Raw genomic sequence first — 16,901 nt, forward strand, 5'->3', positions numbered from 1 at the left:
GGTTCTGTCATGTCCTATTCATCTTAGAAGGGAACTGGTCTACCACTATACCACCCTGAACGTGCCCGATCTCGTCTGATCTCGGAAGCTAAGCAGGGCCTGGTTAGTACTTGGATGGGAGAAGGGAACTGCTAGCTCCCGCCCACACTTAAGGGAATGGGCTTACAGAGGGTGTGAATGCCAGAGCGCGGGCATCACTGGGGGGCCATCTCAGAGGCTGCCACCACAATGAGGATATGGAGAAACTCACATATTCATGGTGGGACTATAAAGTAATACTATCACTTTGGAAACCAGTTTGACATTTGCTACCTAAATTGAAAGTATCCATACCTTATAACCTATCAACTCTATACCGAGGTATAGACCAAAGGAAAAGATTACATGTGGATTGAGGGATATATATAAAAATGTACAAAGCAGCATTATTTTTAATAGCTCCAAACTGGAAACATCCAAATGTCCTTTGACAGTAGAGTGGATAAAAACTCCTCGAATATTCCTACAGGGAATACTATAGACAGCAAAATGAGTGAAACATAGTTATATGGATGAATATCATGTTTAGTGGGAAAAAGCCTGACACAAAGGATTACATTCTTTTTTATTCCATTGGTACACATTTGAGAAAACAAAAATAAGAGTATCTGACTAGACCTGCCTAGATAGTAAAACTATAAAGAAAAAAGTACATAGTAATAACAAAATCAGGGAGGGTGGTTATCCTTCCTGGGAGGGGGAGGGCCTACCTGAGCAGGAAGGGGCATTAACAGAGGTTCCTGCATCCTGGCAAACTTGGATTTCTTAACTAAAGCAGTGATTACACAGATGCCTGTTTTCTGGTCGTTTTTTGAGCTGTATGCTGTAATTTCATAGACGTTCTGTGTGTATGTTACATTTTGCCATAAAGGAAACTTTCCCAAAACTACACATATACCCATATCCTATTATCCAATCATGCACAAAAGGGGCCCAGCAGAAGGCCTGGCATGAGGTTAAGTGCTCAGGGTACACAAGCCAGGGTCCGTTTTGGGACTCCTTCAGCTGGGAAACCCTGTCTGCCTCCTCTCTTGACCATGCCAGGCCCTGGAAGGAAAGGTAGGCAACAGGGCTGAGCCTCCCGGAAGCCCTGCTATTTGCAGCAGGGTTTGGCCTGGAGGGGCCCGCGGTCTCTCTTTCCGTGAGAGGGCTCCGTCTTCTCCACTGTTTCAGGCAGGAACAGGAACAGGGCTGGCGGGGTGGAGGTGGGCCTCAGGTCAGGAGTCAGGGACCAGGAGCCCTTTTGGGGCAGCCATTGGAGCTCAGTTCTGAGTCAACCTGCCTACCCCATGTGACTTCAGCAAGAAGACTCAAAATCCTCTCTAACCACCTCCCCCACCCAGAACTTCAATGAAAAGGTCAAGGGAATTTTCCTCCCCTATAAATGGAACGAATCTTTCTCAGGCCCAGAAGGAATTATTTATCAGGTGTTCATGGCATTCCGTGTGCCTTTACAGGGCCCAGGCGTGCTCTGAGGCACAACAGACAACTTTCTTCCTGAAAGCTCAGTTGATAGGCCAACTTCAAAGCCCAGGTCCTCAGAACAGTGCACGATGCTCCAGTTTGGGAATTGACATCAAAGGCGCACGCACAGGTTGATCTGATGTCGGGGTGGACAGCCTCAGGGCTGCGAGGGGAGGCCTCAGAGGATTCGCCTGTCCTCAGCCCCTGGAGAGCTGAGGGAGGCAGCCCGGCGGTGGCACGGCCTTGTGAACCCAAACTTCAAAAGCCCTGGGCCACTGCTTAACTGGCCGCAGGCAACTGTCTAAAATGGCAGACAGATGGTGGAGGGCAGAAGACCGGGGTGGGCAACAGCAGCTGACCCCAAATCTGTTTATCCACTGAGCCAGAGAGAGGACACAGGGTTTAAATGTGGAAGGGCTGTCTGAAGCCTTGCCGTCCACAGTAAGGATCCTACATGACAGCAAACCAGCACGGTGACGGTCGGCCCACTCAGTCTTCACATCACCCATGTACGGTAGGGACTGTCCTTCCTATTTCTCAAAGGAGGAAACTGAAGTTTAGGGAGGTTCCATGACTTGCCCAAGGTCAGAGTCAATACGGGTGGATCTATCTGCATTGCACAACACCTGCTCGTACCTACTACTCAAGAAACTTAAAACTAGGGCACTAGGAATGCTCTCTAGGGTCTTGAGTGTAAAACGTGTAACAGAGCAGAGAGAGGCAAAGTAATTTGAAAAGGAGAGAAGGCTTCCTGGCTGACAGTCCTTGACTTTTTCATTCCCTCATTCATTCAACAAATTTCTCAGTGCCTTCTTTGTGGCACACATTGTTCTCGGCACTAGGGATGATATAATGAACAAGACAATGCCCTTGCTCTTACCAAACATATATTCTTGCAAGGGAGGTTGGCTATAAACAAGTAAACAAATAAAAGAATGAGAATGCAGTATGTGTTAAATAGTTATAACTTCTTGTTGTTCAGTTGCTAAGTTGTGTCTGACTCTTTACAACCCCATGGATTGCAGCATGCCAGGTTTCCCTGTCCTTCACTATCACCTGGTGTTTGCTCAAACTCATGTCTTAATAGCAGGTAAATGAGAACTTATATCATATTTTTTCTAGTGCTTCCTACGGGGTCAAGAACCATGCTTAGCATTTTCTATGTCATAATTCATTTAATCTTCGTTAACAACTCTCCTGAGGTAGATGCCAATATAAATCTTTATTTTCTAGGTGAGGAAACTGAAGCAAGGACAAATAACTTGCCTAAGGTTACAGGACTGGCAAAATGCCGTGATCAGATTTAGATTCCAGGCAGCCTGGCCCCAGAGTTGACTGCCTCCTTGCCATGGTGTCAATCTCCTAAAAATGGATTGGCCAGCCATGGTCACAAAGCAAGGGGGCACTTGAGGACCAGTGCCATTTTATTCCATCCTGACCTTCCCAGGCCAGTCTTCTAGGCAAGGACATTGCTGAAATGCCCAAGCCCTGGATCTGATTTTTCACCTTCTCCCTGGGACAATTTTGCCTCTGATCTCAAATTCAGGATCTACAAAGGAGATGCTTTCCAGACCCAAGAAGCTTCTGGAGGCAGACACTTGGAACCCAGTCAAAGGGAGCTGTGTGCCTTCCGTGGGTCAGGAGAGGCCCCCTGTGTGGGGGAAAATGAGATTCTGGATACTTCCAAGGACCCACCACCAGGATGGCATGGACCAGGACCACTGCTGTGGCCCACACAACCAGCAAAGTGTCCCCAGATGTCAGATCAGTTAAGGACTGGGATGCAGCTCAGGGCTCGCTGGGAAAGCATCTCTGATTGTTAAGTGATGTCAAGGGCTGAGATCAGCGGCAGCTTCCTTTCTGACTCTGTGACCTCAGCCAGGGGGCTGTGCCTCTCATTGCCTTCTCGGTTCTAAAGCAGCTGAGTAAGGAACCCCTTATTTCCCAAGGACAAAACCCTCATCTATCAGAAGAAGCCCCTTAGCAAGTACTTCTCAGCACCCCATGAAAAAGCCTTTGAGAAGCTCAGCTGGGAAACCTCTTTCCTGTGTCCTATGCAATCCCCAATGAGCTCAGAGAGAAACTTTCTAGGGTCTGTGTGTGCTGCTCCACAGGCTCGGCCTCTCTCCCCAAAGCTCAGTCCTTCCTGGGCTGGTCCACACCCTCCAACCACGACCTGCACACTCCACAGGGTGGGCGAGCCCACCCCCATGTGCACCCTTGCTCCAGCCTCATCTGCATTTAACATCCCTTGTTGGGCTTTGGCAGAGAATACTCAACAGACTCATATTAAAAATGCCCTTTAAAATTCAAAAGCTTTGAACTGAAGAAATACCTTGAGAAGTTTTCATGGAAAGTTCAGCTCCACTGGTTCAATTCACTACACTTAGATGCACCTTTTCAAATAATAGGGAAAAAATGTAACAGGGTCAGAACCAATCAATATGCTTGTTCAAACAGAATTGCAGGGACTGTGATGTGCACACATTTTGTACTCTGCCTTTGTACCCCGCCACTCACTCTGAAGAAAGGTTTCTTTGCTGGGAGAGCAATGAAAGTGGTAGCCTTTGGAGTGGAGACGGCAAAGCAATGGTGTGTTTACCGGGCTGGGAGGGGCTGCCATTTTTCGCATCCACCCCACCCCCCAGCCTCATCTCTTTGTTCTTTTCATAACGGCATGCAACCCACATGGGCAAAGTCCTTCCTATGCCCCGGCATCTGATGCTGAATTGGAGGCAAAGGACTCCCAGCGCTTGCCTGCCTCATCTCAGAAAGGTGATTTGTGGATTAGACAGATAATTTGCTGCTTCTTTCCCACCCTTGGTGAGAACACAAAAGGATTTGCCAGAGTGCTGTACCACGGCTGGGGGAACTCCCAAAGTCTAAAACGGGCTCTTGTCTGGCTAAGTCAGGGTCCACATACACTCCACCCCCCAAGCCTTCCATCCCCAAGAGGACCTTGGGCAGATGGAGGTTTCCTTGGCCTTAGGCTGCAACCTAACAACAGCCAGGAAAATTCTGGAAAACCCACCTTAAGTGAAGGTGGACAAGTTAGAGGGAGAAGGGTTGAGCTACAGATCCCACCACCAGCCCCTCGGCCAGACATGAAGGCAGGCAAAAAAATGAATGAAGGGGAGCAAACGAAAGGCCTGCCTTCAGCATCCACATCAGTCTGGGCACACTGACCTCATGCACAACCACAGACGTATATTCATCTCAACCTCAATCATTTAAACGATGCCCTGGAATTGAGAGAGTAGCACTGATGTATATACACTGCCATGTACAAAATAGCTAGCTAGCAGGAAGTAGCTGTATAGAGCAGGGAACTCAGTTTGCTGCTCTGTAATGACATAGAGGTGTGGGACGGGGGGCTGGGAGGAAGGCTCAAGAGGGAGGGGATATATATACACTTCTGACTGATTCACGTTGTTCTATAGCAGAAGTCAACACAATATGGTAAAGGAATTATCCTCCAATTAAAAAAAAACACAACTATAACAATGCCCTGGACCCGGTGAGGATCCGGGCTGTTCAGAGGGTCAAGTGGGGATTAGTAACAATTATTCTCAACCCCTACTTCATACTAGATCCTAAAACATTCTTGTTGATTCTTGCTAAAATAACACATCCGGGGTTTCCGCTGGACCTGGGTTAAAGTCAGAAATAGATGTCAACAGGGGTGCGGAAGTATGCTCAGGCTCCCTTTGCTGACCACAAGCAATCCCGTCGTTTCAAACTCTGCTCAGGCCCCAGGGCCCCTGCAAAGACGTAAAGTCAAAACTATTGGGCCACATGGAGTTTCCCAGCGTGGCCCCCACCTGGAGGGTCCCTGGTCAGTCAGTCCTTTTGCAGATGGCCCCATCTTACCTCAGGAAACGAGTCCTCTCGAGGAAGCAGTGAAGGGGGCCAGGCCATGTTGCCTGCTCACACATGACACAGCTGGAGGGTGCCTTTTCCAACCATCCGTGCTCTTTGTAGGGTCTGAGTCGAGGGCCTCTCATGCTCTCTGTTTGAAATTTGGGCCACGATTCTTAGAGAATAGGCTACCCCTCCTCCCGCTGGAGTGAGGAGAGTTAGGAGTCACCATGATCCTTCCTATACACGACCGTACGTGGGACCAGCTAGTAAGAAAACCCCTGACATGCTTTTGCTGAGAGAATGGTGGCCACCTAGTGTGGGGGGGCTCTACCTTCTATACCTTTTTTTCTTGCCTTGCACTCAATTGTGGACAAATTCTCCACCACCTCCACCCCTCACCGGGGCTTCCCAGGTGGTAAAGAACTCAACTGCCAATACAAGAGATGTAAGAGACGTGGGTTCCATTCCTGGGTTGAGAAGATCCCCTGAAGTAGGAAATGGCAACCCACTCCAGTGTTCTTGCCTGGAGAATCCTGTGGATAGAGGATCCTGGCGGGCTACAATCCATGGGGTCACTAAGAGTCAGGCATGACTGAAGCAACTTAGCACAACAGAACCACCACCCCACCCCTCGCACCCCAGCCTCCCTTTCATCTGTTATGGAGCTATCTCCAAGTAATGCTTAAAACCGGAGAATACTTTCCATTTTAAAATTAAAAGTCAGTAGCTAAAAAAGCAGCAGTGTCCCCTCTTCTGAATGCTTTGGAATCTGTTCTCTCCACTTTAACTCGTTGGAAAGTCACTTTGCACCACGTGCTCTTCTTGGCAACAGAGATAAACTGCCATTAACAACAAACTTGAACATGCACGCATCCCTAAACTGAACTGGCCTCCTGCCTTCTGTTTCAAGCATATATCACAAGTCAAAATGAATTAAGTCCAAATCCAGTTTGCAATGGTCCGTCACTAACCCACCTCACTGGAACGAGCTGGCAGCGTGTGGGTTGGAAGAGGGCCTGTGGGGTCCCTTCTGCTGTATGGGATTGCAGTCTGCCTGCCAAATCAGCCCCGCACAGGCGTCCGCAGCCCAGCGGCCCCTCAACTGGGTGGGCTGGGGTGGGGAGCCATCCTGAGCAGCTGTTGAAGCCCAGCCAAGGGCCTGAGAGCACAGGCCTTCCTCTCTCAGACCTCCAGTGTCAATCAAGTGTCAATAACTCATCCGGAGAAACTTCATAGGTGAACACTGCAGGGTCAAGAGTTGACACTGGGGATTTTCCAAAGAAATAGAAAGAAAAAACTAACACAGGCCACTCATGGAAAATAGCCAGCAAAAAGCAGGAAGTGAACCAGGTTAATACTTTAATCTGTACATCACATTTCTTTTTTTTTTTTTTTTGCAAACCATTACACTTTTTTTTTAAATTAATTTTTTCTTGCAAAATACTCATTTCATTTTTCCAACAAAATCTTATAAAGGCAAAAATAAAATCTTATTTTGGCAAATGTCATGAAGTCGATACTGGCAGCATATGGAGTTAGTTAAAAATAGACGGCAACTTCTAAATATATTCAAGATTATTTTTCTGACCATAGTCAAAGACCAATTTTCATTTTAAGTGTGGCTCTACCCAATGGAGGTTTTTTGTTTTTTTCCTTTACAACCTCATTTTCTATATGCAGAATATCATGAGCTCATGACTCATATAAAGGGCCACAAACACGGCACCTGGTCTAGTGGCCCCTTCCCCATTTTAGGCTGGAAGTCAAGTCATCGTCCTGCCATCGTGGCCCTGCTGGCCATCAGAGATGGTGGGGACCCGCTGCCTGCCCTCCGGCCACTGACCCAAGTCCTGGGAAACTGACCTGTGTTCCGAGGGGCAGGCTGCAAAGGTCCCAGGATCGTTATCACAGCCTAGTGTGGACGCAGAGAGTTGCAGGTAGATGCCACCCGGTGTGATGTTTATTGCTTACGATACAAGTCGAAGATGCTCTTCTCGCCTTTTCTGTGTTTCAAAGTGTTCTGTGTTTCTTTTTTTTTAGTTAAAGCAAACTTTTTTTTTATTTTTGAGAAGAGCCCTTTGCTGAGAGAACCTCATGGGCGGGTTGGGAACCAAAGTTCTTAGACACGTTGTTGGGCCTAAGGCAGACCCAAGGCCGAGGCACAGACTTGGGCTCCGTATCGGTGGAGCTTCACCCTCCAGAGCTGGCCATCAGGCGGGCAGGGTCAGGGACGGCTGACCACTGCCCTGGCCAGCACACCAATGAGCCCCACACTGGAATCCACTGGAAGCATGTCTCCCATCCAAGCCCGCCTGCGTTCAGCAGATGCTGGACTGGCTTCTGCTCACCCTGCCCTGTGGCCCCACCCACACCCACCACCCCACGATACCTGAATCTATGTGTGCAGCTCCGAAATCTTGCATCCTCACCTTCTCGGCCACTGAGCCCTTGAGGTGAACGTTATAAAATATATCCTGATTCTAAAATACAGCATCAGTATTGTACAGTGTGTATCAAAAGTGCCTTTATCACATGTAAGAGGAGTCTGAACTAAAACAAGCGGGGGTGTCAGGACCTCGCCCTGTGGTGGGCGCCCCACAGCTGATGGGCTACTCCGTCCTCCAGGCTGAACCCCTGCTTAGCTGGAAGGGGTTTCCTTGGCGGAAGGAGGATCCATCTTCTTGGAGGAAACTGGTTCTGCTGGCCCCTGGCTCCAGACTTCTCTGTGTGCTGGATCACGGGTCAGTCACTGCCTGGGCTGGCAAAAAGCGGAGGAGACAATGAGGGGCTGGCAGGACCCCAGCCCACTCTGGGGAGCAGGTGGTGGGCTTGTGTGCGCACACATGGGACAGGGAATGGCAGGCTAATGAGACAGAATGCAGCCGGGCAGGGGGCCAGGGCAATGCGGCCGCTGCTGGGGACCCTCCGCTTCTAGGACTCATGGGTGCCCCACCTCTTCTCCACCCCATCACTTCTAGGAAGTTTGCCAGACACACAGTGGCCCTGAGACTGGGTCCCTGCTCTAACAAGGCCATAGGCCTGAGCAAAGAGGGCTCTGGGTTCCAGTTCCGGCCTGGCCCCCCGTTTGCTGAGTCACTCTGGGTAACTTGCTCAGCTTCCGTGGCCCTTGTTTGTTTAATCTAAACACAGGGTGATTGCACCAATCTCCTAGGACTGCTGAGGATGCTGGAAGGGTAAAAGGAAATGTTGGATGGGCTCTGAAAAGAGCATCGGAGGCCTACTCATGGCCACAGAGGCACCAAAAGCTGGGAGGAACAGAGCCTCTCTGTGGCCTGGGACACTCAGATCTCCAGGAGAAAACCACACACCCCACCTGTGACCCAGAGGATGCTGTGGCCTTTACACGGTCCTCTGGAGCCAGTACCTAACTGGAGCATTTCCCTGGGGTTCCTCAGCCATGGGGCCCCTACTGTATACCTCCCAAGAGCCTGGCCGAAGGCCAACCTCCTCCTGCCACCCTCAGGCTGGGGGACACCCACCCAAGAGCATGCCTCCGCCCCGACCACACACCTCCATCCCTCACTGCATTCCCTTCTCCAAACACCTAGAGCTCCTGGGGTGGCCGGATGGGCCCACAGGTGGTGACTGAGGACTCACAAGGAAAGGGTCCCCACCCTGGTTCTGACACCCACAGCCACAACTCTTTGGGCCAGTCCCTCACGGGCTCTGAGCTCCTCGTCCTCATCTGTAAAATGGAGCAACTATCCCCACGGGGTTATTGCCAGTGTCCAGCAATGTCAGCCATAAACACTATAGAGGGACGAGAGGGAAAACCCTACACACCATCTGGCTTGCACCGGTCCCTTGGGGGCAGTAGGCCACCCGCAGGAAGGACAGCTGGGCAGGGAGGGGCGCAGCTCTGGTTCCTGAGATTTCACAGGCTCTCCTGTATCAGAGCCACCGAACACTGAGCTCCTAAAAGCCAACAGCCCCCCTGCTGCCCTCCAGCCCAGGAGGTCTCCCCAGCGGCCGCTTTGCCCATGGAAGGAAGCATCAGCAGGTGGCACTGCAATCGCCTCAGCAGCAGGGAGGGGACATGCTCAGCGCCAGGAGAGGGGCCACGACGCCAGGCGGGGGTTCTTACTTGGAAGGTGTTAGACAAAGGTGTAGTGGAGTCCGTTGCTTAAGGGGGGGTAAGGTGGCGTGGTCCGGGAGGACAGGGGGGCTTTAGGCGGGAGGAGGGCCAGCTGCTGCGCTAGACGGGCAGACAGGGATTAAGCGGTGTGTTAGGCTCCTCGTCTGCTCCCGCAGCTCCAAGCGCCCCACTCAGCAGGGCCGGGGAGCTGTGGGCCCCATCGCCCGCCACTAGTGGCCTGGGCTTGGGGGACACGCCCGTGGGGCCGGGTTGGGGCCTGGCCTGGGACTGGAGAAAGGGAGCAAGAGTGAGGAGAGGCTGCAGCAGAAGTGGCCACTCAGCGGGGGAGTGGTTGCGGGGGCTCAGGGTGGGAGGCCTGGGGCGCACTCGCCTGCTGGTGGGGAGGAAGCCAAGGACAGTGCGTCCACACAGGTAGAACAAGCACAGGTCAGAGAGAAGGGTGATTTATGGCAGGGCAGGTGCCCCCGCTGGACCCCTGGACACGGGGGAATTCAAAACCACCATGCAGGGGCCTCAGGGACCCTCAGGATCATCCGGAGGATGGGCCTGGGGGAGTCGCCCGCTGTCTCCCCCACAAGGACGCCCTCTCAGCTGACGCACATGTCCTCAGGGGAGTCAGGACAGCAGGGACCTCGGGGACTCTGTACGGGACCAGAGCTGGGGGAGAGAGAACAGGCTCCCCCTGCCCTCGGTCATCCCGCGGCTTCTTGATACAGCTCTGCTCCCCAGGGCCACCACCGCAGGGGCTGGCAGGCCCCACCCTCGGTCACTTCTAGACCCTTTGGCCAGAGCTGGAGGAGCGGCGGGGGCTGTGGCACCACGTCACTCTGTGACCACCCCTCACACCTGGCCAAGGGCGCCACCTAGGCATGCAGTGGCCGCGGCATCTGGGGAACAATGGCACCGGGGGAGCCGTGAGGGCTCACACAGGCAGGCCGCGCGCGGGCGGGCACAGGAGCCAGGAGGCTCTCTCCTAGCTGAGAGAGAAAGCCTTTCTTACACACGCGTACATGTACACACACACATACACATACACTCCTGACTGAGAGAGAAAGCCGTTTTTACACACGCGTATATATACGTACACACACACACACAACCTCCCACCCTGTGGTACGTTTCTTCCCCACTGGACAACAAAGTCCCACTTTGCAATTCCTGCTTTCTGGCACAGGCCACTCAGAGGCAACTCCGATAGGTGGACAGTGGCTCTGATTTGGGGACCAAAGCAGAGACCCCAAGGAGGGTTAAGGGGTCCCTTCTGCCTCGTCCCAGCAAGAAATCCAAGCACTAGAGGCTTTCCTGCCCCTTACTGGTGAGGCCAAAAATCTTAGCCTGGACCCCTCAGCTCAGGAGCCAGAAAAGCCTGTTCTCAACCGGCCATCTCGAGAGAGCGGAAGAGCAGCACCGCTCCCAGGTCTAACAGAGCCGCACGCCCTCTCCCAGACCTCCTTACTCCAACACCCCGAGCACCAGTTCCCCTGCCCGGCCTGCTCCCCTCCTCCACCACCGCCCCCGCCCCCTCAATGTCCTGCAAGGGACAGAGCAAACACCACTGTTCTTCAATTTCTAAGCCTGACCCCTGCTTTCCCACCAACTCCTGACAGGCTGGGCTGGGCCTTGAACCCAGGGAGCAGGAGCTGGGACCCAGCCTCTGAGGCTGCCCCCGCGGCCTCACCTGCCACCTGCTTGCTGCGCTGGGAGGCCTCCGAGGCCAGGGCGTAGGAGATGTTGATGATGCGCTCCTGCTCCTGCAGCTGCGAGTCCAGGTCGGCCACGCTGTTCCGGTCCTGGCTGGCGGTCGGCTGCAGGTTGCACATGCTGCGGGAGGGCCAGAAAGCGGGCTGTGGGCTTCCCCGCCCGTGGCGTCCAGCTCAGGAGAGGGGCCCCCTGGCCTGAGGATCTCACCCTTCTGGGGGCATCAGGTAAAAGCAGGGCACTTTCTCTCCAGACCAAGGTGCACATGCTCCTCTCCCAATGCCCAGTCACAGCTTCGTCCCTCCCTTGGGGGTCACAGACCTCAAGGTAAGAGTTCTGGCTCTAGGCTCCTATTTCCTCCAGATGTGAAAAGGCTAACCTGGCTCTGAAAGGGAGGACCTCAAACACTGAGGCTACAGGGGCTGATGGGACAGGAAAGCCACTTGCTGGGGTCCCCTGCTGGCTCAGGGCACGGCTGGGCCCCGGCTCTGGTCTAGGCCACAGGCCACTTTGATAGGTGAACAGTGGCTCTGATTTGAGGACCAAAGCAGGGACTCCAAAGGTCTAGGGTCTGAATGAGGGAACACAGGCCCTGGGGCTGGGAGCGCCATCCTTGGGGGCGATCTCTAAGCGCGTCCACTTCACCACCACACTTGGCTCTACTCGCACACTTCCAGGGCCACGGGACACAGATCCGGGGGTGAGGGCCTAGCATGACCCTCTGAGGGCTTCACCACCTTCCCGGTGACCTGGGCCAGCTTCCTCGCTGATCTGTCGGTGACGGGCTGAGAGCTGGTCTGCCCCCTACAGTGAGCAACGCTTGCCTAAGACGGAGGCCCGATAAAACACACACCCTGACCGGCCCAGTCCGGGCCCGTTCAGCTGAGACACCCCCCTAGCAGGCTGTCAGGACTCGGGCGGCATGAGGGCTGACCTGGACCGGGTGAGGATGTTACGGATCTTCTCGGCTTTGCGGTATCGCGCCTGCAGCTCCTCCAGGCTGGGTGGCTCTTCAGGATCCAGCTCCACGTAACGCTCGGGGATGGAGACCTTCTCTGGTTTGGAGAGCTGAGGAAAGGACCGGGTGGCAGTGGTTGGGAGGCACAGATGTTTGGTTTGAAACCTGCTCCCTGACCCTGTCCCCCCACCAGGAGGCACACGGAGGTGCCCACAGACTCAAGTATTTGCTAACATCACAGTGGCAGCAGTTCACTGTGGAGTCAGGATCTGCGTCTAGGTTTGACTCCAAAGCCCATGCTCTTTCCACCATACCTGGCACCTCCTACTGGCCAAGGGAAGGGAAAGGGGAAGGCAAAATAACTAGACCAGAAGCCCCAAGGAGGACAGCAGTCACCCATGACGCCACCCTCCATGTGATCTGACCTGTGCAGACCTCCCTGCTCTCTCCTCTGGTGGGATGCTCCTCTCTGGGCTCCAGGGCCTCTCTCTCATCCTCTCAACCTCACCTCCAGAAGCCTTCCCTGACCGTGCCTCTCCCGCCCACCTTCCCTGCCACTCCCTCTGCTTTCTGTTTGCTTCTCCGCTGTCTAGCTTGGACACTTGGTACTCAGCAGCCCTTCAGCAAGCACTCCTTGGATAGTTAGATGGGCGGGTGGGCAGAAGGATGGGTGGCTGGGCGGAGGAATGAAAGAAAAGTGACAGTGCTTTGTGTCCCTACAACAGGCCCTCTGACCCAGACAGGAGGCAGCCATGTTGCATCTCTTGCTCTCAAAAGGAAACTGATCCCCACTCCTCCCCCCCAGTCTCTCCTACAAACCCAACAGCAGCCTCAGCTTAGTGAAACCTTACTTGGGCCAAGAAAGCTAAAGGCAACTTTCACACAACTTAGGGAATTTTTTTTCTCCTTGAGTAACAGCAGTACATTTTAAATGAGGTGGTTGAAACTCCTAAAGACAAGGTCGATTCAAACCCAGGGCAAAAATGGACTTGAATTCAAACCCACCCCTACCTTCTGTTCTAGTGAAAGATGGCAAGAAAAACCTCCTGTCTGTTTTTCCCAATGAAGGCAGATCCAGAGCAAGGATGCAGATCACATTGCAGGGGCAGGGATTTAGGTTAGAGATAAGGAAGGACTTTCCCCCTTCCCTTGGCTGGCAGGCTAATCAGGACACCACAAAGCGCACTTGCCACTGCCAAGGCAGCCTGTAGAAGCTTCCTTTGTGAATCTGAGAATCACGAACTTCTGGCTGCTTCAGAGGCCAATGCGAAAGGGGCTTAAGGCAGGGGACTAACCTTGTTAACCCCTGGAGGCCCAGTGGACCCCAGAACCCAGGTGCTCCACAGGTGTCAGTCTGCCCCTCTCCAGACTGATCTCTCCTTCACATGTTAAGAGCACTTCCTCTCATGCAGTTTCAGGCCAGGCCGAGTCCTCACACAAATGTGTCTGGGCTACTGTGCACTTCATTCAACAGAGTCGTCATTCAGCAAATGAGAAAGCTGCTGTGTGCCTGAGGCTGGGTGCATAAAGGTGACCCCAACAGCCATACACACTGCTCTACAGAGCTTACGAGGGGCACAACACGGGCCTCAGGAGACCACCCTATGTCTTGCAGACCCTGAGTCTATCATGCACTGACTCCCTTTCTCTTCGCTCGGGTAGACACTCCTGGCTGCAGTTACTTGCTTTTCTGGGCCTGCCTGGTCATGGTGTATTTGAGCCACTAGAGGGCGCAAGGAGAATTCAGACCAGTCCCATCCAGGTCTCCCAGCTTCTGCCACACCTGGAAATTTCACATGGAATTTCTGAACCTGCCTCCCCTATCCCCCACCTCAAGTCTGATTGCCTAAACTAGCCTGACTAGCCAGATGCAAGACCAACTCCTGGTTTTCCAGGGAACATATCCTAACAATAACAACTGCCTCATCACATTCCTATTACGTGCCAGGTCCTGTGCTCATAGCTTTCTGATCATTGCCAATCGTTCGGGCAATGTGCTGAGTCTCTTAACCCTCACCACACCGACATTACTGCTGAGGAAACCAAGGCACGGAGAAGCTAGATGACTTGCCCCCAGGTACAGAGAGACGGATCTGAGCCTGCATCACAGTGCCTGGACTCCTCTCACCACCTCCAGCTGCTGTTCACCCATCCTCTGGGCCACTGCGAAGCCGAGCCTGTCCCGTTCAGGGCAACACCCGCAGTGCCCCTGGGAGGGTGGGTCAGGCTGCAGTCTGAAGGCCATGCCTCAGAAGGAATGAGGCATGAAGGAAGCCCCTGCCCTCACCTCTCTGCTGATGTCCACATCATAGTCTTGTGGTTCCAGGTCCAATTCAGTGACAGGCATGGCCTGCACCTTCAGCCATCCATTCTCTTCCTTGTCCTTTCTGTCCCCTGGTACAGCCCGTTCCAGCAGCTGCAGGTCAAAGTCCTGCTCACGCTTCCACTGGCAACAGAATGAGAGGGTGAAATGCAATCACTTCCTGACCGGCCCTTTTGGGTGGGTCTTGTGGGTACCAGGGTCCTCGGGAAGTTGGGTCTATGACTCGTTAGGGAAAAGCTGTGTGACTAGGGACCTCAACACCGTCTCTGAAAGAAGGCAGCAGCAGTCTGTGACACGATGCTCTCTGTTGTGTGCTGAAACTCTGTGACAGAGAGAACAAGGCCTCTGCCCCTTTGATACAGCCTGACTCCACACTGCTCATGTCTCTCTGATCTGGCCCCAGAGTGTTCAGATCTCCAGGGCACAGGTCTATGATCCACAACTTTAGACTTGCAATAGTCCCCAGGGATACAGGAAGCACCCCCCCCCCGGCCCAGGTCCCAGAAGGTGACCCCAAAACAGAATCTAGGACAGAGCTCCGGAGAAGGAGTTTGCTGCTTCTGCCACCTGACAGCTCACGGAAGCCTTTCCTGGTTCTGGAGTCCTATGTCCCAGCTCAGAAACAATGGAAAAAACAAAACCCTCTGAGGCCCTGGGAAGCAAGTGGGATAGCCAAGATCCTCTCTCGTGTGAATTCCCGACAGCACACAGTGAGGGGTGGGGGATACTGCACCCACAGTGGGGCTGGGGAGGTGCAAGCAGAAGCAGCTTAGGGCCACTGAGGCAGATCAGCTGCTATGTACCAGGCATCTATTTAAGTTAGAAAAACCAAAAGCATGTAAGATTTAAATGCTAAATCAAAATCCGACATTTCCAACTCTGTAAAGAGCAAGCTTCACAGAGGGAAACTCTAACTCAGCCACTTTAAGATCCCAGCACAGAGAATGGAGACCCATATGCATATGGCTGAAACTATCACAACATTGTTAATCTGCTATACTCCTATATAAAATAAAAATTAAAACCCAGTACAATGGTTGGGCTCCATCTGGGCCTTCCTAATCATCTGTGGCCTTCGTCCCCACAGAACTCCATGTTGAGTTCAACCTGCTGGTTGCTGAGAGGAGGCGATGGGCTCAAAGCCTCTCTTTTCTTGAGCAGAAGCCAAGCAGAAACTTCTCCATCCCAGACTGCCTCCTCCCTCTCACCTCATCCACCTCACAGAGCCTCGAGTGGTCACAGTCATCTTTAATGTCCCCTCCAGCCCCGCTCACCCAAGCCCCAAACCCATAGCCGTTAACAGCACATTTCACCCATTCATGCACAAGCTCTCAATACTGACTCTACGTCAACATAATCGCGCTCAGGTGATGGCCTCCTACTAGAGTATGAAAGGATTAGACAGTTGAAGATTCAGGGATGAAAAATTAATTTAATGATTGATTCACAAAGAAAACACACATTTTCTGACACGCTCACCAATGCCCCAAATAGAGACAAGTCCTCACATAAACCCAGCCTGATTGCTTCCACAGACAGAAAGAGTTTACTGGACTGTACAGTGTATCCTGGGGAAGAACCACGCCAATCCATCATCATTAAGCAACACGTTTATTGGCGCTGAGGCAGAGACTTAACACAAGTCTTTTTTAAAGAGAAAAAAATTACAAAGTGTTCAAGTTACGATTTTTAGATCATTTTTCTACATTTGAGACATCAGTTGTAAAAAGTCAGTTTTATCTCATAAGACATTTACTTACAAAGTTTAAAAGTTACTGGCTTTGCAGCTTTTCAGGATATGAGTGTGCTGGGTCTTATCCCTTTGGTGTCTGAGCTAACAGCTGCCAAGAGGCCCTCTGAATACAGATTATAATGTATCTTGCTACCTGTTCAAGTTATAAAATACTAGAACACAAAAAAATTTTCCATAAGAAATTGTGCTGACGGGGGCTGGAGGAATTAAAACTGAACCACCTCAGACTTGGCAGAATTTATTCAAACGTGCAATCTCTGAAGTCCATGTCTACTATCCCGGTATAAGGCATGGACATTAATAAATTCATCATGCCCAGACCTCTGGCAAAGACCACCGCCCTTGGGCAGTGGGGCTGGCTCAGCCTTGCGGGGTGGCTTTTGGGATAAGTGAATTATGAGTCAGTAAACCTGCATAAAGGGGTCAGCAGAAAGTGAGTCACACAAGGGAGAGCTGCTCGCTAGGCTATGGAGAAAAGAGCTGCTATTGTAAGCCTGGTAACAGGAGCACAGGCCAGTTAGAGAATGGTGGATGCAAATTAGAAGCTTCTGTAAACACAATCAGGCAGGATTAGAGAGGCAATGAGCGGTAATGCTAAAAGCAAAAGAGCTTGTGCAATGAATTAGGGAAAGAACAGTCAGGCTAGAGGTCTAGGGAAACATTTGATTTCAAACAATAGAGAAAAATC

At 52.2% G+C, this 16,901-nt stretch overlaps 1 protein-coding gene across 2 annotated transcripts in view; it reads right to left on the bottom strand.

Moving 5' to 3' along the window:
- Positions 1–6,722: 6,722 nt before the first annotated feature.
- PLEKHA7 (pleckstrin homology domain containing A7) overlaps positions 6,723–16,901 on the bottom strand; it is a 213,264-nt gene continuing 203,085 nt past the window's right edge. Inside the window, exons 24-28 of one of the 2 annotated variants that reach the window (XM_065944880.1) lie at positions 14,425–14,583; positions 12,114–12,247; positions 11,160–11,302; positions 9,470–9,580; positions 6,723–8,122 (exon numbers count right to left, since the gene is read on the bottom strand). In XM_065944880.1, the coding sequence (XP_065800952.1) occupies positions 9,480–9,580; positions 11,160–11,302; positions 12,114–12,247; positions 14,425–14,583 (537 nt within the window). In that variant the 3' untranslated portion in view covers positions 6,723–8,122; positions 9,470–9,479. The remainder of the gene's footprint in view (positions 8,123–9,469; positions 9,581–11,159; positions 11,303–12,113; positions 12,248–14,424; positions 14,584–16,901) is intronic. The other variant, XM_065944881.1, reaches the window with a different exon arrangement.

Source organism: Muntiacus reevesi, chromosome 9 (genome assembly GCF_963930625.1).
Source record: "Muntiacus reevesi chromosome 9, mMunRee1.1, whole genome shotgun sequence".
NCBI lineage: Eukaryota > Metazoa > Chordata > Mammalia > Artiodactyla > Cervidae > Muntiacus > Muntiacus reevesi.